At 40.3% G+C, this 21473-nt stretch overlaps 3 protein-coding genes across 3 annotated transcripts in view; 2 read left to right on the forward strand and 1 right to left on the reverse strand.

The window, feature by feature from the left end:
• The first annotated feature begins 1815 nt into the window (after positions 1-1815).
• On the forward strand, positions 1816-4427 carry six7 (SIX homeobox 7). Its single transcript, XM_046063927.1, has 3 exons — positions 1816-2223; positions 3751-3914; positions 4217-4427. Exons 1-3 carry the CDS (start codon positions 1816-1818, stop codon positions 4425-4427), a joined length of 783 nt encoding a protein of 260 aa, XP_045919883.1.
• A 1887-nt stretch (positions 4428-6314) lies between these two features.
• On the forward strand, positions 6315-13167 carry zgc:101810 (uncharacterized protein LOC493612 homolog). The gene is made up of 9 exons (XM_046063900.1): positions 6315-6457; positions 7395-7505; positions 9578-9736; positions 10092-10221; positions 10365-10501; positions 10696-10845; positions 11880-12025; positions 12111-12243; positions 12968-13167. The coding sequence occupies exons 1-9, from the start codon at positions 6410-6412 to the stop codon at positions 13136-13138; spliced, it is 1185 nt and encodes a 394-aa protein (XP_045919856.1). The 5' UTR covers positions 6315-6409; the 3' UTR covers positions 13139-13167.
• Positions 13168-15342: 2175 nt separating this feature from the next.
• rin1b (Ras and Rab interactor 1b) overlaps positions 15343-21473 on the reverse strand; it is a 37462-nt gene continuing 31331 nt past the window's right edge. The window contains exons 11-12 of the mRNA XM_046063848.1: positions 20278-20447; positions 15343-16409 (exon numbers count right to left, since the gene is read on the reverse strand). Of these exons, the coding sequence (XP_045919804.1) occupies positions 16086-16409; positions 20278-20447 (494 nt within the window). The 3' untranslated portion in view covers positions 15343-16085. The remainder of the gene's footprint in view (positions 16410-20277; positions 20448-21473) is intronic.

Here is a 21473-nt window from a genome sequence, read left to right on the forward strand (position 1 = left end):
GACCTGCTCTTTTATGAAAAGCGCTGTGAGATAACTGTTGTTGTGATTTGGCGCTATATAAATAAAATTGAATTGAATTGAATTGAATTGAATTAAATATTTAAAAATCAGAAAAATTATTTATTCTGACAAACTCAATGTGTGAGTAATGGTCCCAGAATTACTCCAACTTGATGCTCATATGGACTTTTAAATACCATTTTTATAAATTGTGGAACACAATTGATCAGTTTCATAGTATATTATATATAATATAGTCCACGGTTCATTTTCATTTAAATGTATTTTCTGTAATTCATTGGGTGTATGAGTAGATCAGTATTTGCATCCCCAATATAGCCTACATGAACTGAAAAGAACATTATAAAAAACATAAACATTTTATGAAACTTATTTTGATTACAATGAGACAATTATCAAATTCAGATTATTCAAATTATTTGCATCCACAAATTGGGGCTCCAGATGTTTGTGGATCAGCGTCAATGTCAGACCCATATCTGACAGATTTGTAGACAGATTTTAAGCCTTATTTTAAATCAGATGATCCTTCACCTGACTGCAACCTTTACACAAAGCCTCATATTCGCTCCAGGGAGTAATCTGTGTCTGCCACCAGAGGCCTTTATTTTTGGCTGTAAGTGAAATTGTAAGTTTAATATCTACAACTTAACATTTTTATTCAATCTTTGGTCCACTGATGCTTGGCTAAAGTGAAATATTTTCCTTGGCTAAAGTGACATAAATATTTTCCCTCTAGGTGATGTGCAAATGAAGTTTAACATGTGTTCATTCAAGTTGACAGATGCTTACAGGATCCTTAACCTGATTAATAAGAAAAGTATCCTATAAGACTGCATGAGCTACTGAGATCAGAAGGATTGAACCAAGCAGCAGATCATTAATTATTTGTCCTGTCCTGAGTTGCACTGCCGCACATCGATGCCTAAAGGCGTTTTCATTATGTCTTGGCCAGACAAAAGAACGCCATAGATTCAAATTTCTGTTTTAATTACATGACTGGTCCAGGATCGCTACAGCTTTGTGACCCGTGATGTCCTCTCGGCCAAATCTTGAGACAAATGTATATCGATTTTTATGACCATGGGCACCGTGACATCCACGTGTGTGGTAGAGTTACTGTTACTTATCACGGCTTTAAAGTTTTCTATTTCTATTTATAAAGGCAAAATGGACCATTTCTTCGCATTTTCTTGGATTGCCCCTGCTGTTAAAACCAGAGTTGTTTTCTGTATGCAATGTCTCACTCCACATGTAGGCCTACTCCCCTCCTCATCTCTTCCCGACGCAGGGCTCCATCTCCAGATCCGACCTATTGAATAACCTATCCTCGCTTGTTTGCTCTCTGCAGTCATCATGGCAGTCAGTGTATCCTCAGGCTAAGCCAAACAAGCTGATCAGCCAGTCACCTCTGTACACACTGCCCCCCACTAAGAGGCTAATGGACGGGACGTATAATCCTTCTCAAAACAACTACAGAGATGCTAATTGTATCTAGCCTAGCTATAAATACACTTTGACTCCCTGTCCTCTTTCTTTATTCAGCTCTGGAAACCTGAAGCCGCCGCCGTAGCGCACCGGCTACTCTGGAAGATTTCTCCAAATACCAGGAAGGACTCAGACAGATAAGTGAGGCAGTGGGTAGATGCTGCAAGTGCCAGTGCACTTGCCATCACTTCAAAAAAGCGAGCAGTGAGCGCACGGAGCTTTACGCACGGTTGGATACATAATTTCATGCGCCCTGTGAATATTTCCTCACTTCTTCGGTGAGCTACCGAGAAGCAACCAGCCGAGATGTTCCCCCTGCCAATGTTCACACCGGACCAGGTCGCTCGGGTGTGCGAGAACTTGGAGGAGACCGGAGACATCGAGCGCCTGGGGAGGTTCCTGTGGTCCCTGCCCGCCGCCGTGCCTGGCTCCGCCGGGGAAGCGCTGAACCGACACGAGTCCGTGATGCGAGCGCGGGCGCTGGTCGCCTTCCACGGTGGAAACTTTGACGCTCTTTACCAGATTCTCCAAAGCCACCGGTTTACGCGCGAATCGCACGCCAAGCTTCAAGACCTGTGGCTGGACGCGCACTACCGAGAGGCAGAGCGGCTGCGGGGGCGGCCGCTGGGCCCCGTGGAGAAGTACCGGATCCGCAAGAAGTTCCCCCTGCCCCGCACAATCTGGGACGGCGAGCAGAAGACGCATTGCTTTAAGGTAAACACCATGTAGCGAGACACTTTGTAGTGTTTTTTTTAACCCATGGAACCCACTTACAACCCACGTGTTTCCCAGTGAAAATTGAATTGATCAGGCGCTGATCCGGACCTCATGGCATCAACATGCGTTTAGATTATATGTAGGCTATCTTAACATTGAAACTTGACCACCAGCTGCTCTCTTGTGAAGGTGCTTTTTAACCTGACGCCGCCCTATCAAACAGCCTGGTCTTTGAGCTCTCAAGCTGATAATGTTCAGAGCCCTGGTTATCCTTCTGCATTCTGCCATGAAGTCTGCTAAACTCCTTAAGGCACGGTGGAACTGTGGCAGAGAGCTATCAGAGATCTCACGCACTTTTTCATGCTTCGCCATATACTGGTAAACAAGGTCAGACAAATTGATTATGGCCAAAACTAGTTTTGCCACCGATTCTTAAATTGTGTTAATTTTCATGATTGATCTCATTTTAATGTGGTGTTTGGCTTTTAATTTTTAATAACATAGGCCTATTTATCTGTATGTCTAATATGTCCTTGTGTTAAAAATGGTCACTTCAGCATTACTGTTCATCTTCTTTTTATTTTCTATTGTCTTTGCTGTAACATTTAATGTGTGCAGATGCAAAGGCCAGATTTCTCCATGGGATGCATGTAGGTTTAATTAGCAGCTACTCCTTTCAAATTTTAGCACAACTGTAACTGTCTATGAGTGCAGACTTGCAGGAGTCTAAATAAAGCCACATATCTATTATCCAAGGAGCCTATATACACGCATATTCCATATTTAAGAGCAACCTTTTCAGTGCATCACTGCTGTTAGAAACCATCAGTGGTGTCATTTTAATAAAACTATTTTGCCAGTCACACACTAACTTGTAAAGCCCTGATGTGCATCTTGAGCACCATCATGTAGGCTATACAAGAAATACAGAAAAATCTTCATGAGGTCAATAGTGGTTCTTTCGGAAACAAATTCATTGTATTTTAAGTTATGATAACACCACTTATTTGTTAAATTTCAAAAGAGAGAGGAATGAGCTACAAACCCGGAAGAAAAAAGTCAGTAAAATGATATGTGTTATAAAGCAAGGAAGAATGCCCATTGCCTGTTGGGTGTTCATGTGTGTGATCTCCCTCATGTGGCAGGGGGAAGTAGTGTTTATAAGTATAGTTAATCTTTAATTCCAACCCTCAGGAGGGATAGTCTCTCCAACAGCCTTTTAAGCCCCTTAACATGATCCCATTTAGTGGATATACATTGTTCCTCTGTAGCTTGTAATTATCTATTTATAAATCCAGCCTAATACGATTATACTGAGCATCATATGAGAGTGACAAGATTATCGAGGTTTTGTTGGAGATCAAAATACCATATGGTGTCTTTTCAAAGTGCTCTAATTCAGTATTCAGAAAGAAATTGCACAGAAGTTGCAATTCCATGCTAAAAAGAAAATATAACATAACATGTTAATTGAATGAAGCACAGCATCCTAACTATTCCATATGTTTCCACGTGTGTCTCTAGGAAAGAACTCGTAGTTTGCTGAGAGAGTGGTACCTCCAAGACCCCTACCCCAACCCGTCCAGGAAACGCCACTTGGCCCAGGCCACGGGACTCACACCCACACAGGTCGGCAACTGGTTCAAGAACCGCCGCCAAAGAGACCGTGCTGCATCCGCGAAGAACAGGTACCTCAAAAATCACAAGTGATTATGACTAATGTGGTTGAAAAGAGGAGGAATATCTGGCTTACAGCAACACAAAATGTGTTGTTGTAGATGTGTTATAGATCAAATTTGTGTTGTAAAAACCTTGTTCTGAAGTAAAACGTCTCTAAAAAATGTGAAAAAACTATATTGGCTTTTTAGCAGGATTTATGAGGTATTATGAGGCAAAATAATGCAGGGAAATGCCTCTGCCTGAAGAGTACTGTTAAAAAAGACTCCAGTGTGGGACCTTTTTCATCTCTCTCATCTCTCCCTCCACCCAGACTGCAGCAGGATTCTTCCCTCCTGCCCTCTGAGCGCTCATCTGACGGCTCCCTTCAGGAGCGTCACCATCACCCCCACTTGTTGCCTGCGTCCCCTCGCCACCCGGGCAGCCCCGAGGCCAGCGACTGCAGCACGGAGACTGAGCGCAGAGGAACAGGAGCCTCCACTCCAGAGATCTCTGTCAGCAGCGACAGCGAGTTCGAGTCCTGAGATGATGGACTTCTTTTCATGGACAGACTCTCGTTCCCTGCAGAGGCGAGAGCAGCGTCTGTCATCAGACTCAGACATCTGTTAAAGACACTTGAACTGTCTGTGGACACACTAGAGGTGTTCTCAGTGGGAGGAGGAGGCCACTTGATGTGGCTCTGAGTGGTATTGTAAGGGAATGATATGCAGGAACAACAGGCACTTAAGAAAGCGCCATGGCACATGACCTTGACTGTTATATGAACTAGTTTACAGCTGACCATGATTCAGCACTGTTGAACATAACATAGAACGGGTACTTTGACTTCAAATACAGTGTTTATCAGACAATTCTAGAAATAATGCCAATGGTCTTTAGATAATGTGAATATTCATATTTTAAGTTTTGATACCAATTTCAGTAAATATTTTTGGATAGATAATTTTCTAATAGTTATTATGTAAGCTACATAATTAATTTGTATGGAAACTGTGAGGACACAATGAACAATGCCTTGAGTAGGCTATTAACATTATGTAACTACATTTACATGCACATTGATGACTTGATTAACTTCAGATTATGGCAAAATGCCAACTGTGGAAAGAGTCATGTAAACAATTCAGCTGGCTTATTCAAGCACATAAGGCCTGTAAATTAAATCAATTATCAGCATAAGAATAACCTAGAGTTTTGCTCAGTCATTCTATTTATTTGATCATGTAAATGCGCGACCTGTTTTCACACAGTGTCACTGCACACTGCTAACAAAGGAACAACTTCAGTAGTGTGGAAGTGGTTTGGTTACAAAAGATCAGATGCACAACAAACCATGGTAATGTGTAAGAAGTGCAAGAAGACCTTAACAACAAAAAAGGGCAATACAACAAACTTATTTCACCACTTCAAGCAGAAGCACCCGGTTGAGTAAGAGGAGAGCAAAACATCCCACGGTGAGCGCTCAACAGCTATTGTGAGTTTAAGCCAAAAATAGAAATACCGTGAAATAATATTGTGAAATATTGCAATATTATTTTATATCAAATTGTCCACCCCTAGTTTTCAGGTTATAATGTGCATAGAAACATAGTGACTGACCAATTTAACACATTTCACTGCCTTAAAAAGGAATTAAGGGCATCACTCTTGTACAATGCTTACACAAATAACACAAGTTTAGACAGACTTTACACACATTTGCTGCTAAAATACAAAGCATTTTATTACCGACTGGGCTCTTTTGGTTACTGTTTGAAATATACAGGGCTTTTTGTAAAAATGCTCCTGAGCTGCTCTGACAATGAATTCCTGCAGGAGCTGAAACAGAAAACATGAAACAGCGAGAATGTAAAGCAATAATAGGTCTTAACTCAATGTGCCTGTTACATTTGAGAACAGTGAGACCTTGTCACACATGAATGTGTCTGAACGACACACTCAAAGGTCTCCTGTACGCTGTCTTTCTTACAACCATCATTTCTCAGAACACATTGCTGCATTTCAATGAAAATATGTATTTTGTAAATGTTTTATGTAAATAAATGAACCTATTTTTATCCAATGCTAAACTGACTCATTGTATTTATAAGTTCAATTCAGTATTAAGGCACGATCATTTCATCCACCGAGAGAAAGCAGTGAACATAAGTAGAGAAAAGTCTCTCCAGAAGTGGGCAGAGAAGCGACATTCAAATAATAAATGGGCCAAACGTTCTTCTTTTTTGCAAAATGATCAGTCTATTGTGAATGCCTCATTAAAAAGAACATTACCTGTTTCAGAAAAGTTTGGTGTAGGTCTCACTCCTCCCTGGCCACAGAAAATGGGTGTCCTCACATTCGGTAATCCCGCCCACACTTGAAGGAGTAGCAAGAAGACTTCTGCTTACCTGTCAGTTGCAGTCACAGCTATATTCATGTGTAATAATCTTGTATTCGTCATTTGTTAGTCTGACCCCTGTCCTGACAGGAGGGAGTATCTTGAGTTATTTGTAGTATTTGTTTAAGTATGGACAGCGAGGGGAGAAAAGTGGTGGTCTGTGACAATGGGACAGGGGTAAGTCCTGTGCTTGTATTTTATTATACAGTAGCTCAGCACAATAACAGCACTGGTTGTTGTCTTTCTTTGTTTACAGTAGATCTGAAGGTTGTATTCAAAGTTCTGTTTTTGATGCAAACCTACACCAGGCGTGCGAAATATCTGTTTTATTTGAAAGGTGTTGTTCTAACAAGTCTGCTTCTGGATCATGTAGTGGTTTACAGCTGAAGGGTGTGAATCTGCAGCCTGATTCCACATCTGTCTGGACTTGTCACTCTGCCTCTAATGTCCACACAGCCATATATGGTTGTGATGCTTTGAACTGAGCAACAATTGGATGAAAAGCAGGAAGAGAGATTTGAGGCACTAAAATCATGCCACATTGTGGCGTGTAAATGTTGATATCCGGACACTGCAGTTAAGACACATATGTGTTATACCTGCAGTCAGAAACTGTCTGTATCCTATTTTTTTTTTTTACTTGGCTTGGAATGTATTGCATCCCTCCAGGCTAAGGAATGTGGATATGGCCACAAAGACAAGTTGAGACACTACAGTGCGAGGCACAGTCATGACAGGCAGAGAAACTGATGATCTGTAGTGAATTGCAGGCCATTTAAAAGCAATGTAACAACATTTCTTTTTCCCCGTGCTTGCCAAATGAATGCTTTTACACATGTAATCAAAATGCAATTGTATTGTCTGATAAATAATTGACAATCTGGTAAATGGATCATGATAATACACTCTGCGACAATCTCCTGGATACAGATTAAGACTAGTGACAGATTAAATTTAACCGATTTATGAATGGATATTACACTTACAACATCAGTTCAGGGCTAAACAAACAAACTTACATTACATTAACCCCTTAACGCCGATTGTCGCAATTCGCATCACACCTCTTCCCCAAATGCCTGTTAATGTGTTTCATTCTCAAATCCCTCCGCAGTTTGTCAAGTGCGGCTTTGCTGGCTCCAACTTCCCCGACCACATCTTCCCCGCCCTGGTGGGTCGACCAATCATACGATCAAACACAAAAGTGGGCAACATTGAGATAAAGGTGAGGCTACTACTTGCTCTCTCACTGAACCTGGCAGCTGAAATCAGCCTGGTAGCATCTGGGTTGTGATCGTGAGCAATTTCATAAGAACGAAACATAAACGTTATGTAAAAGTATTTTCTTTCAGGCCTCGCTTTGCAGATTTTCCCCCATCCTATCTGATGGAACAGGTTTTGGCTTGAGACAAACAACAACAGCAACATGAGAATAATAAAGGGAATGAAAAAGGGATAAAACTATCATTCACCTGTTAACACCTAGATTTATTAACAGAGTCACCAACCTTGCTACTACCTCTTATAACAAAAACACTGTTGTTGTATTCTATTTAAAGCAAAGGGCATGTCTGAAAAGTCTAGATGCACGCTGCAAGACTTTTTCAGCTAATTACCTGACCTACCTCTTCTCCTCCAGCTCTTCTTAACTCTCAGCTCATTCGTAAAGAGTATTAGCACTGTACACCTGTTAGCTTCCTAAGACACAGTTAAGTTCGTATGCCTGTGTGTAGGTCATTCAGCTCTTGTAATCTTCACTGGACTGCGCGCAGACATTTTGTAGAGCAGGAGAGCAAAGGACATTGCCACATAAAATACAGTACAAGGTAGGATAGGTACCCCCTTTGTAAAGATAATGTTTTGGTAATGTTTGCTTTTAATTCACAATCAACATCAGAGTCAAGGCAAAGACATCAGAGTTCCCCTGATAAACACATAAGATTTGTTGAAACCCCAATCATTTTTCAATACAGACTGAAATGTATCTGTACCGTCCAGTATCAGAAGTTGTCATCACATCCTAAGTTCTTGTAAGGCTGCTTGTACGAAGTCAAAAACATGGACGCTCATCCTTTTAGATTTTTTGTCATATTGTATTGCATCTTAGCATATTTGTTAACTTTTTTATTATATATGTTGTATTGTATCACATTTTACTGTGAAGCACTTTGTGATTCTGTGAAAGGTGCTATACAAATAAACTTTACTTACTTACTTTATATATATATATATATATATATATATATATATATATATATTGATTACTCATTTTGTTAACTCTTATTGCTTCCCCTAGGTCTTTATCCCATTTCACAGCTGGCAAAGTTTAAATAAACAGACTTTAAAGTAGGGAAAACTTGATTAAATATAGTAACCTTTGTTTAGTTTATAAGATATTACACAGCACTGCTTCACCTCCACTGAACGCATCACTGTCAGGTTACCAGAGGTATCATAAGAGGGGACTGTATCATTCCCACTCGAAGAAGTGGTTTTAGTCAGTCAGTGTTCTCAGTAACAGCGTTTAAACAATGAAACCTATTGTTAATGCAGATCTTTTACTGGTCAGCTGAAGAAATGGCTCATTAATAATCAGATATGTGCATATTAGACTACTGACTGCCTACTGACTATTGTTACCTGCCTGCAGTTTGTCTTTGTCAGTCTTTTATTTCTTATTGCTGTGCTTTATCTAATATGTTGTGTTTGTTACTTATTGTTATGCATTGTACCCGTCTGACTGTTATTCTGTATATATCACTTTTATGTGCTGCCTGTAATCAGTCATTTTGTTTAATTTAAATTCTTTATTTTAGGTTGCCTTTTAAATAACTGGCCAGAGACCACAGATGAAAAGTAGCATGTTGAGCTAACTCGGGCTCATTTACAGTTACTATGCTGTTATTTTATAAGCACTATCCTGTCAAATAAACAAAGGAATGAAATGAAGTTGATGCCGTATGCATTAAGAGCTCCTACTAGTATCTATTGTTGCTCGTAGAGCTCTTACTTCACTGATGCTTGTTGTCCCTCAAATGTAAGTCGCTTTGGATAAAACAGCTGCCAAATGAATAAATGTAAGTGTAGAGAAAATGTAGAGTACACATTTGTAGACAAAGAAGAGAAAGGGTATGCTTAAAATATTTCCCTTTCCACAAGAGAAAAACATTTGCAGTCCTAATCCTGCATTTACACAAAGATAAATTGACAGACACACTACAAAAAAGTTCATTGTCCGTTTGTTCTGCACCTAAAGTTGGCCTCTCCTAAGGCTGAACTCCTGCTCTCTCTCACCAGGACCTGATGGTGGGTGATGAGGCCAGTGAATGTCGCTCCATGCTGGAGGTGTCGTACCCAATGGAGAACGGCATGGTGCGCAACTGGGACGACATGCTCCACCTGTGGGACCACACCTTCGGTCCCAGCCGCCTGAACATCAACCCATCAGAGTGCAAGGTAGAACACAGCTGGGCAGATGTTGTATTGCATGCATTTTTATTAAATTTGACCAAATGTTGTATGCCCTTTGTAATTTGGTGAGTCCAGATTTTTTGTGTGTATCATTCTGTGTGCACCTGTTACAGAGGTTTCAACCTTTCAAAATAAAGCTCTGATTGTAACATCACATGGAGTAACAAAACAAAACTCAAATATACTAAAACAGACCAACTTGTAATTAATTGTACATGTTTTGTATTTCAGTGTTATCCTCTCTTGCTGTAACCTGCAAGACTTTCATATATCATGCCTGGAATAACACTACATGGTAAGCTTTTAAAGCATTCACTCAGTTTGTGTTTGCTTCTTCAAGATCCTGCTGACTGAGCCGCCCATGAACCCAACCAAGAACCGGGAGAAGATCACAGAGGTCATGTTTGAGAAGTACCAGTTCCACGGCATTTATATGGCAATTCAGGCTGTGCTCACTCTGTACGCTCAGGGTAAGACATCATGTAATGAAATAAATACTCCTTCTGGATTTCAGATTCTAACTTATCCTTCCCGTTCAGTTTGACCTCCATAGATTCACTGATTGTTGCAAATGATCATAATATTCTCTTTTGGGAATCGATCCTGTGTACAGGTTTACTGACCGGTGTGGTCGTCGACTCGGGGGATGGTGTCACCCACATCTGTTCGGTGTATGAGGGCTTTTCTTTACCCCACCTCACGCGCAGGCTGGACATTGCAGGACGTGACATCACACGCTACCTTATTAAGGTGAGCAAGGTGTTGCTCAGTCCAGCATTTGGGATGTAGGGACTCAAGAAATGGAAAATTATCCAAACTAAGAAAACAAAAGTGGTCAGAGTAAAATTGTACGTAAAAAACCTGCAGCTGTAGGTGAACAAGCATAAAAGAACACAAAAACACTCCTTGATCTAACAAGTCAACTTACATCTTCCCGCCATCAGCTCATGCTTCTCCGGGGTTACGTCTTCAACCAAACGGCCGACTTTGAGACAGTACGTATGTTGAAGGAGAAGTTCTGCTATGTGGGATACGACATCGAGCAGGAGCAGCGCCTGGCCACAGAGACCACCGTCCTGGTCGAGTCGTTCACGGTATGATGAAGAATAAAATCCCAGCAAAGCATGTTTTGTGAATCATTCCTATTCACTTTCTTTCTGAGAGCTAGATGAGAAGATTGACACCACTCTCGTGTCTGTGCGGTAAATATGAAGCTAAAGCTAGCAGACCATTAGCTTAGCATAAAGGCTGAAAACAAGGGAGAAACAGCAAGCGGGGCTCCTACTAGCACCTTTAATTCCTTTTGGGAATTACATGGTTTAAACTAAGCCAAGCTAAAGATGCAACAGTTACTGATAACAAAATGGTTAGAAAATTCAGTTTATGAACTTACCTGGAACTTGGTGAATTTTCCAATATCTCCTGTACCTAATGCCGCATAACATAACATCTTATTGTTTAGACCGTAAACACTAGCAGGCAAGTTGTGATTCCAAGTCAGAGAAATCAGGGACTGCTGACAGCAACGCTATCTCCCACTAGGTGGAAAGAACTACAGAGGTGCAAACAGACCCCTGAGAAAATGGCAGGAAAACGTAGATGTGGTGGTTCGTAATAAGCATACATAACATTGCCTACAAATACATTGCACGTGTCCCGTTCTGCTAACACAGTGACATCTGGGAAGCGTATTGTGTAAAATGCCACAGCAGTCAGTGACTGTAGAAAAGTTGACTCAATAATCAAAAATAGCGCTGCAACTAACGATTATTCTCAAAGTTGATTAATCTGTTGATTACTTTCTCGATTAATGAATTAGTTGTTTGTTAAAATTCAAGACAATGGTGAAAAATGTCGATCAGTGTTTCACAAAGCCCAAGATGACATCCTCTTGTTTTATCCAAAACCATATTCAGTTTACTGTGATGGAGTAGCAAAGAAACCAGAAAATATTCACATTTTAGAAGCTGGAATCAGGGAATTGTGGTGTTTTTTTCTTATAAAGTTGACTCAGAATGATTAATCAATTATCAAATAGTTGCAGATTAATGTAATAGTTGATAACTAATTGATGAATCGTTGAAGCTCTAAATCAAAGATGTTCAGATTTATATCTTCTCCGGTGCAGCTCCCTGACGGCAGGCAGGTGAAGGTGGGTGGAGAGCGGTTCGGGGCCCCTGAAGCTCTCTTCCAGCCTCATCTCGTCAACGTGGAGGGAGCCGGAGTGGCTGAGCTGCTGTTTAACACCATCCAGGCTGCAGACATTGACCTCAGGTCCGAGTGCTGTCCATACCAATGCCCTACAGCTTCTGTATTAACATAAAAGTAAAAGGCACATCTCCATCTACCATCTGTGCAGGTCAGACTTCTATAAGCACATTGTTCTGTCAGGAGGGTCCACCATGTACCCCGGCCTCCCGTCCAGACTAGAAAGAGAGATCAAGCAGCTCTACCTGGAGAGGGTGCTGAACGGAGACACGAAAAAACTATCAGTAAGCACTAATATATTCACTGTATTTCTGCTTCACTGAAGAGGGCTGCAGTGGGTTAAAATGGTTGATAATCTGTATTTTAAAACACAGGGACTGTTTATAATCTGTAATACCTTTGCAACGATTTCATAATCCATTAAAGTAACAACAACATAATCTGCAGTTTAAGCCACAATGTTAACATAATGCATTTCCATTAATTTAATAAATGTTACAGGGCATTGATATAAAAGCTTTTTTCACTCTTGTTGGAATAATAATTGCATTTCATAGAACAAGGTCCACTTACATGCTTTATCTGGAGCTTTCGACCATATCGCATGGTCATTACAATGAAAGAAAACTGAAAGTACCTTGAGCTGAGGCAAGGATAAACATATTTTTCGATAAATTTGAACTCCTTTTTACATATAGCTCCAGAAAAGAGTTTGGACTACTATATTGTAAATTATTACTATTTCTAACCAGGAAATGCTTACTTTTTTGTTGTTATAAACCCAAACCCACTATGATACTGTAATTATTGTTAACAGTAATGGAGAACTTATTTTGTGAATAGGATTATTGTGATATATAGAAGTTTTTTTTACTGCAGTTGTAGCAGCAGTTTTATCTGGTGCTCCAACAGAGGAAGACAGAGCATAAAAGCATAAAAGAGGGACAGTATGTATGTACTGTAGAGCACTGTGTTTTAATGGCCGCTCTTTTGTCTTCACCTGTGTAGAAGTTTAAGATCCGCATCGAGGACCCTCCCAGGCGTAAACACATGGTGTTCCTGGGCGGCGCGGTGCTGGCCAACATCATGAAAGACAAGGACTCCTTCTGGTTGAGCAGGGCAGAGTACGAGGAAAAAGGCCTGGGCGTGCTGCAAAAACTGGGAGTTGGAGTCAAATAAAAATAAAACGGGAAACATCTCCTCCTAAACATTTCAGTTTTTATTTTAACGTCATGCTGGAGGAAAAAGTTTCAATCCAGTTTACTTAGCAGAAAATGGCTCTCCTTTATTCACGCAATCGATTAATCAATTAGTCGACTGGCAAAAAGCTGACAGCAATTTTGATGATCATTTCATTGGCATTTATCAAGTCTAAAAGCCAAATAGTCTCTTGTTGCAGCTCCTCAAATGTGAATATTTGCTGCTTTTCTCTGTTTATATCATTGCAAACATATTGGCTTTTGGGTTGTTTTTTGTTGAGACAAGCAAGTTGAAAAACGTAATGGGAATTATTCGCTATTAATGACATTTTATAGACTAATTACTTGACTCATCTCCAAAATAATCATTTCTATTACAAATAATTGATAGTTTCAGCCTTAATCCCTGCTGAGGTGAAGTTTTATAACAGTAAGACCCTTTTTGCTAATACATGTACAGCATAGTCTAAGTCTCAGGTCATCTGTTTGTTGCTTCCACAACAACTGACCATAAGCTGGGCAGCACTCCAGGCTGATGAGGTAAGCATAAGAGGATTTTGAGGAGGTGGTTTATTTTGCATATTTTACCATAAATCTGTTTGGCACACACTGAACACACACACACAGTATATGGATACCTGAATCTTTCATGAACTTTTTTTTTTAATACACTGTGACTACTAAATCTAAATTTTTGCATTTGTGGACATTGTTTTTCTGTTGTTTAAACTGGGTCTCTAATTAATGTCAAGCCCATTAAATAAATGTCAAGCACATTATCTAAACTCATAGTGTGCCCAGAGCTCCTGGGACTTTGTAAAAGGCTACTGGAAACAAAATATGCTGGAAAACACCACGGATTTTGGGAAATGTGAAATGTTTAAAATAGTAAACCTGTCAAACTAGACTGAAACTGAGTAATTTTATATTTAATTGTTATTTCTCAAAATAATTATAAACAATGCAACTTCTTTACCTTGATATATATATTTTTTTGCATTTGTGCAAAATATCTGTCTTAATACCCTATCAGAAAAATGTCTTTCTAAGATGCTTTTAAATAAATCAAACATGCCAATTAAAATGTGAGCAGTGCTGTCTTTGATAAATGTTAATAGCTGAACCAGAGACCAAATATAGCAAATCTCATTAGAAACCACAAAGCTCACACACATTTGAGGGTACTGGCAGTTTAAAGGCAGGAGCAAACTGTTATCTGCTGCCCTCTGGTGGCTGAGTTTGGGTAAGACATCAAATCACAACATCCACAATCCCACTGCAACACAACTTAACAACATTGTGAACAGATATTGCAATTTTTATTGCGATAGTTACCTGACAAAATACAGTAATGTGTTTTTACACTGAAAAGAAATAGTGAGCTCTCACAATGAACACATGCTTCACGCGCACACGCACCACATTCGCAGAACCTTCACGTTAAATGAAAAAGCATGCAATAATGTTCAAAACACACCATAGCTCTCAAAATGAACCTCCTCCGCTTATTAAAAACTCCAGATATGTTGAAAATCCATACTTACGTTTGATATCTACCCAACAAATTGAACAATTAAAAGTTATTTTTAAATACACAATATGATCACTGATAGTGACACTGAGTTGAACAGTCAGTTGATAGTGATGACTTGCAGCAGGCGTCACCAGAAGCTGGTGACTTTTTACATTTACATTCTACCAGTCACCGAACAGGTTCTGGTTTATTGGTCAGACTGTCCTCTCAGTCCGGGTTGTAACGCAGTGCTATTTGACAGTACGGCCAAGAGAAACAGTAGAACTCAAAAGCAGTGGATTGAAACATGAGATGAACGCATGTGTGAAAGGATTAAAGTCTGACACTGAAAACGTTTTTAATACATTCGCAAGTCATTTAGTGAATCTGTTGCAGGTTGTTCTCGGTGTGTCGATGTGATGCCGTTTTATTTTTCTCACATAGTTTTTAGAAACAGAGAGCTGATGCTTTTCTATCACTTCCCTCCTACTCGCTCATTACTCCACCTGCCAAAAACACTTAATAGAGGAGAGTCTGCTCCTTTTCTCAAAAAAAAAAAGCAAAAATAAAAATTGTCTCTGTGGGTGATTCTAAAAATAAACAGCTGATTTAAAGCTTCCCTTGAGCTTGTAAACCTGATTTCTTTCAAAGCAAAACACCTGTTGTGTCACATTATGGCCTTTCTGTATCTGTTTTTTTTTTGTCACTTTGGTATTGAGGTTTGGTCTTGGCTATAACACATCTCACCTTTTGGACAAACTGTATTTCCGGGGGGGCACAGAAAGGTTTGAGTCCCCAGACCTTGTAACAACATGGGTCCATCCGAGGATCAGCCGACTTTTACACATAAATGTGAAGTAATAAAACATCCAAGTGTCTTTTTTGCCCAGAAATATACAGTGAAAGGGTTACATCACCACGGTGGACAATTTCTCCTGTGCCTACTGGAAGTGATTTTGTTTCCAGGCAACAGTAGTCTCACCGAATTTGTCTTTGGATTTGAGCCTCCTCACGTTTTAATGATGTAATCTCTTCAAGGTGTAACTCTGGGTTCATGTTTCAAATAACAACCAAATCCATTTATTACACATTATCCATGTCACAAATAGTACACTCCTTTACACCAGCAGCCACACTGAGTGGTACATAGTACAACTTTTGGCAACAGTCCCTATGTTGGTCCTGCTCTGCTCTGCATGTTGGTCCATTTAGGGAAGAGTTTACCGTTTAAGGTCTGCCCCTAGTCTGGAGAAGGGCTGTAGTTTTTCACAACAAGTCCTGACCCACGACGAGACACAACACACCGCCGGAGAGAAAGAGACAGAACCAGAGAGAGAAAGAGAGAGAAAGCGAGAGCCACCATCCATCTCCTCCTCCTCCTCCTCCTCCTCCCTCCTTCCTCCATTCCTCCCACTCACTCCTCACACACCGACTCGCTCAGGTCCACGGCGCCACCTCTAGTGAGCCGCCGCATCTTGCTGAAGTCGTGGTCGGTCCTCAGGTAGGAGAGCGAGGGACCTCCCTCACTGTGGCTAGCCAGGTCCTGGGGCTGGGCCTGAGGCGGCAGGGCCCTCATCTCGCCGCCACTGCGCCAGTACAGGGTGTATTGCTGCGGGTCGGACACGCCGAAGGTGGTGGCGCACAGCTGCGCCAGTGCCTGGCTGGTCTCCCCGGCTCTCCACTGCAACGTCCGCACGGCGCTCCGCTCCCCGTCCTGGAACAGTATCCGAACGCACCTCTGGATAGAGGGAGAGAGGGAGGTGAAGAGATAGAAAGAGAAAAAAAAAACAGTGAATATATACTGTATTCATGCAAAACAGAGGTCAAGAGGCTTATGGAGTGAGGGCAAAAGAGGGGGAGGAGAGAGAGATGAAGCCAGAGGAGAAGTGAGAGCTGTATGAGCACACACAGGTTTATAATCCACTACAATAAATGAGCCAAAATGATCATCATAAAAGAAATTCTCTCTAAAAAGCTCTCTCCAAAGCTTCTACTTCCCACACACACAACCAGCAGGTCCAAGAGCTTCATAGGAAAATCATCCTCGTGAAATTGCTCTTTTCTCTGTTGCATGTTACAGCTTCATTGAGACAAACTCCAGAGTTTTAATCCACTACAGCATGTCCACGTCCAAACTGATCAAAAATAATCCATTAAGCTTGCTCTACCTTGGTCTAAGTTTTCCCTTTGCACTTTAATCCAAACAGAAACTTTTTGACATTTTCAAAAGAACAGAAAGCGATCAAACACACAACTAACGAGTTGGTCTCAACAATTTCCCCACTTCAAACACTTAGTGGCAATTGTGCCGTATGTAAGCTATTATATAATGTCAGATTCAACCACCTACAGACGCCCTCACAACTCTCTGTATAACACACACAATGAAAACATACTGAACATTATCCTTTTACCAAACATCCAATCTTGAGAAACCAGTGACAGTCCTCTTCTCTGCCACACTCAAACACACACACACCACACATCCTAACTGTTCACACAACCACCCCCCGTAACACACACACACACACACACACACACACACCACAAGTCGCCAAATATGCTTAACAAGAAAAAGAAAAACACACACCAGCAATTACAATCAACAGGTCTGCCATCATCAAAACTTACAGAGTCACTGAGCTCCTCACTGTCCGTGTGCATATTGTGTTTGCCTGCTTCGATGGGTAGATGCAGCTCAATAAATTTCATGTTATCTGACCGCCCACTTCTTCATAGCACTTGGCTCACTGATCCCCGCCTGTGTCAGAGGAAAATCTGGCTGCCGGGTGAGTTAGATCGGCTATTTGAAGCCAGGAGAGGCACCACGTGACGAGACAGAAACGTTGGGGATGACAATGCCTTTTTTCCATGGCATCTGGTGGACCATTATACCAATCTGGGGCCGGGAGAGTGATAATAGGAGAGTGTAGGTAAAAGTGTGAGTGTATGTGCGGCCCGGTAAGCCGGCAGCCCCAGATCAGCGGATTACATCCAAAATGGCTAAAAACTAATCCCCTGAAATTAATTTGAAACGTGTTTGCGTGCAATAGAGGGACATCCAGGTGTGCTGTCTGAATTCTGATGGATGACCTACTGCTCCACTGAAAATCTTCACCTTTTGCACGACCTTGATACAATTTAAAAACTGTCTTCATCTTCCCCAGCAGCAGCATCATCTGCAGCAATACCTTTATAGATCAACTTTGAATCAAATATGGGTCACTGTTACTCGTTCTAACCCACCTGCCAATGTCACAGATGTAGGATAATCTGATATTGCTCAGCGTGCGTCGCCATCAGTATAATCAATGTAAAGCCAGTCCTCTTTGGATGGATTATCACCTTGTTTTTCTTGTTGTTTGTGTCAATTGAAAGACAGAAAACGTCTGAATTGTTGTACATTGTTTTGTGTTGTAAAAGGTAAAAAAGAGTTTGTTGATGATTCTTAGTGTCTGTTTAAAATTTGTTTTAAGTACCGGACAAGCTGGAGTTTAGGCCCAGGATATCAGGACAGATCATTTCTGGTAAGTTGTCAGTTGCAGACAAGTACTCTAAAGCCAGGAACACATTAGAAGAGCGAGCACATTTCACAGATTACAGTTCTACCTAGTTGCTTACCAGTGGAAGAAGGATTCAAATCCTACCACACTGCAAAAATATTCCACTACATGTAAAAGCACTGCATTAAAAACCTTAACCATAAGTGTTATCAGCAAAATGTACTTACATTTATTTTATCAAAAGTAAAAGTATTCATTCTTCTGTAAAATGTGATGTATGTTGTTTCTGGATTAATATTACTGCTGCATTAATGTGTGTTGTGTGTTGCTGCTGTAGAAGTTCAAGGTTGAGCTAATTTTACCTGCTTTATATCCTGTAGTTTCATCTACAGCAATGCATCCTATTCTCTAAGATATTCACATGTTTGCTGTCCTGTGAGAACCACGTCTTTCTACAAAGTCCACTTTTCTTGAGCTCTGTTTTCAGCTTTGTGACCATGCATATTCCAGCTGATCCAAGGGAGGTTTTAAATAGTTTATTTATCTAAAGAAGTGGGAGAATTATTTCAACTCATAAAAGAAAACTTCTCCTTTTTAGTTTATCAGAAAAAATATAATTAGAAATCACCCGATTTGGAGATACATGGTTTTCACTGGACTAGATGAACAATTTGTAACTAAAGCAGTCAGACAAATGTAGTGGACAATATATACAATATTTGTCTCTCTAATGTAGTGGAATAGAAGTATAAAGCTAAATTGATTTGAATAATAATATAGTTATATATATATTATAATTCAGTAAAATAATATTCATAATTCTGAAATGAGACATTCTGTATAATGAGTACTTTTACTTTTAGCACTTTAAAAAGCAGTAGGGAATTCTTGTAAAAATTCCTTTTTTGTATTTGCTTAAACTGTTACTATATCCTGACAGTAGTGCCAGATCATCTGTATTCAGAAAAACCCATCAGGTTCCTCTCACTCCTACTACTGATCTAATTCCATTTGCAGGAATCCTCCGCTCAGAGTCAAAACAACCAATCAGAGCCAGGAGAACTTGGTGTCAATCACTACACGTGTAAACACTGCACAGGCCTTCTGCTCGCCATTGGTCTCAGTCAGTCAAGCTTAACATCTTCAGCGAGGCGCTTCAGAAGTTTTGCAAACGTAATGTCAATAAGAGAACTGCCCATTCCTCCTCTGCCAACAGCATGTTGTACAAAACACGTGTGTGAACACGTCGCGGCTCCACATGGGGCTTCTGGTTCAGTATGTTCGATACCATTACGCTCGTATCGACGAGTGGCAAAGAGGCATGATGACAAACAGTGGGGAATGTCTTTTGAGGGGGAAAAGTGGTGTACTAGCCTCTCATGCCGCTGTTAGATGTGGGATTTTCGTTAACGTTGTGGGTTTGGTGGGAGGGGCTTAGAGGAGTGATATCAGCAGCAGAGAGAGACTTGGAAGGTTTTGCATTGTGTGGACTTTTACTTGTAACAAAGTATTTTTACGGTGTGATACTGCTACTTTTACTTAAGTGAAGATCTGAGTACTTCTACAAACAACTGCCTTCGGCCGAACTCCATCCCAAAGCAACATACAACAACCCCAGAACCCCAGTAGTTTTGCCATGGTAAGGTCCAAAAAAATATCAACATGGGCAAGTATTTGGAACGTCTGCTGCCAGTCACTTTACTTTATTTTGGGTTCCAGTCTATATTTTAGAGAGTAGCATCACTTAGCATCGAAGTATTTTTCTCTTGCAAATGCTTTAACATATATCCCAAGTACTCATGAGTTCTGAAGCCATAAATTTCACGTTTTCAAATTACAAAAATACATTTGGTATTTTCACTAAAGCTTCCTCAGTTTAATGTTGTTGTTATGTCATTCACACAGTACAGTGCAGTATATCCCATTGAATTGTTTCACTGCATAAAAAGCAGGAGTTCCTATTGTCTGCACATCAAACAGCACTTCACACAGGCCAGCTATGTGTGACAGCTATAAAGCAGATTACTGTACAAACCCACTCATGGTCTAACACTACCAGTGTCTCTGTGGTTCACTACTACAATCAAAACATCTGGTACATACCTGGCTGTGCTGGTTCTCCTTTTGTCTCTGGGTCTCTCGGCTCCGTCTGCAGCTCCACTCCTTCAGCGCCTCCTGGGCCTCTGGAGTCAGGCAGCCTGAGAATGGCTGCTCCCTGTCCAGGCTCTGGATCAGATACAGGCTGGCATACACACTGGTCAGGTAGTACCCTCCTTATACCAAACAAAAACAAACAAAAAAGAGTAAAGATTTCAAAAAGAGAAAGAGATAAAAACCCCAATCAACCTTGCAGCACATAAGACTTAGCTTCTAGTAGCTAGTGAATAAGAGCCAAATAGTCTTAAGTAAACACTTAAGACAATCATCTAATAATTGGAAACTAATTTTAAAACTTGTTTTCTTATTAGTAAGAACAGAAAAGTGACAAAAATTTTAAATGTTATTTGTTTGTTAATTGAGTTGTCATGGGAGAAAATTATTTAGATAATAGATTAAATCATTTTTGAAGAAAAAATGCTAAATCTTCCTGCCTATATTTGGGACAGGCCTATATTTTCTTTCGCACAAAACTCTTGCTCAGCAAAGAAGGAAAATAGGCTACTATTGAACTGTTTATTTCACCTAGTATCAGTATTACTTGTATAAAAATGTGGCTTTTTTCATCTCATTTGTTTATGTTACCGGTAAATCTGAATTTTTTACATAAAAAATTAACTGACCGATTGAACTGTAGAGAATCTAACTAATCTGACGATGTGTAGAATGCCCACATTGACAAAAGTTTAAACATTTATATTTGTGTGAGCAATCTAAGCATCTTAGAAGTAGCTCAAGCAGGTGACCTAGTCGGCTTTAAGAGGTTATAAACATTTAAAGAACTTCAATAAAAATCAGACTAGGCTTCTAACTGAAACCTGCGTTTATTTGCCAAAACGTTTAGCCACACCAGGCTAAGGGACAGGGGTCTAATTGGGACTAGGCTTTTGATTGAAGTTTTACAGTATATTAGGTTTTTGTACTGTTTTGCTAAAACAAGCAGTTTAAATATATGTCAACTTTGTTATGAAAGTCTTCGAGCAGGTCATTTAATCTTATCTCAGAAGACAGTCTTGTCTTACAAAGCATTGTATATTGAAACCTATGAAACAACGTAGTACCAAACCAACTATGAAGGAGACTTCCTGTCTGGGGATTTTTATCCTTCCGAGACCAACACAGACTCACTAAGTGTGCAAATA

Source organism: Micropterus dolomieu, linkage group LG12, assembly GCF_021292245.1.
Source record: "Micropterus dolomieu isolate WLL.071019.BEF.003 ecotype Adirondacks linkage group LG12, ASM2129224v1, whole genome shotgun sequence".
Lineage (NCBI taxonomy): Eukaryota > Metazoa > Chordata > Actinopteri > Centrarchiformes > Centrarchidae > Micropterus > Micropterus dolomieu.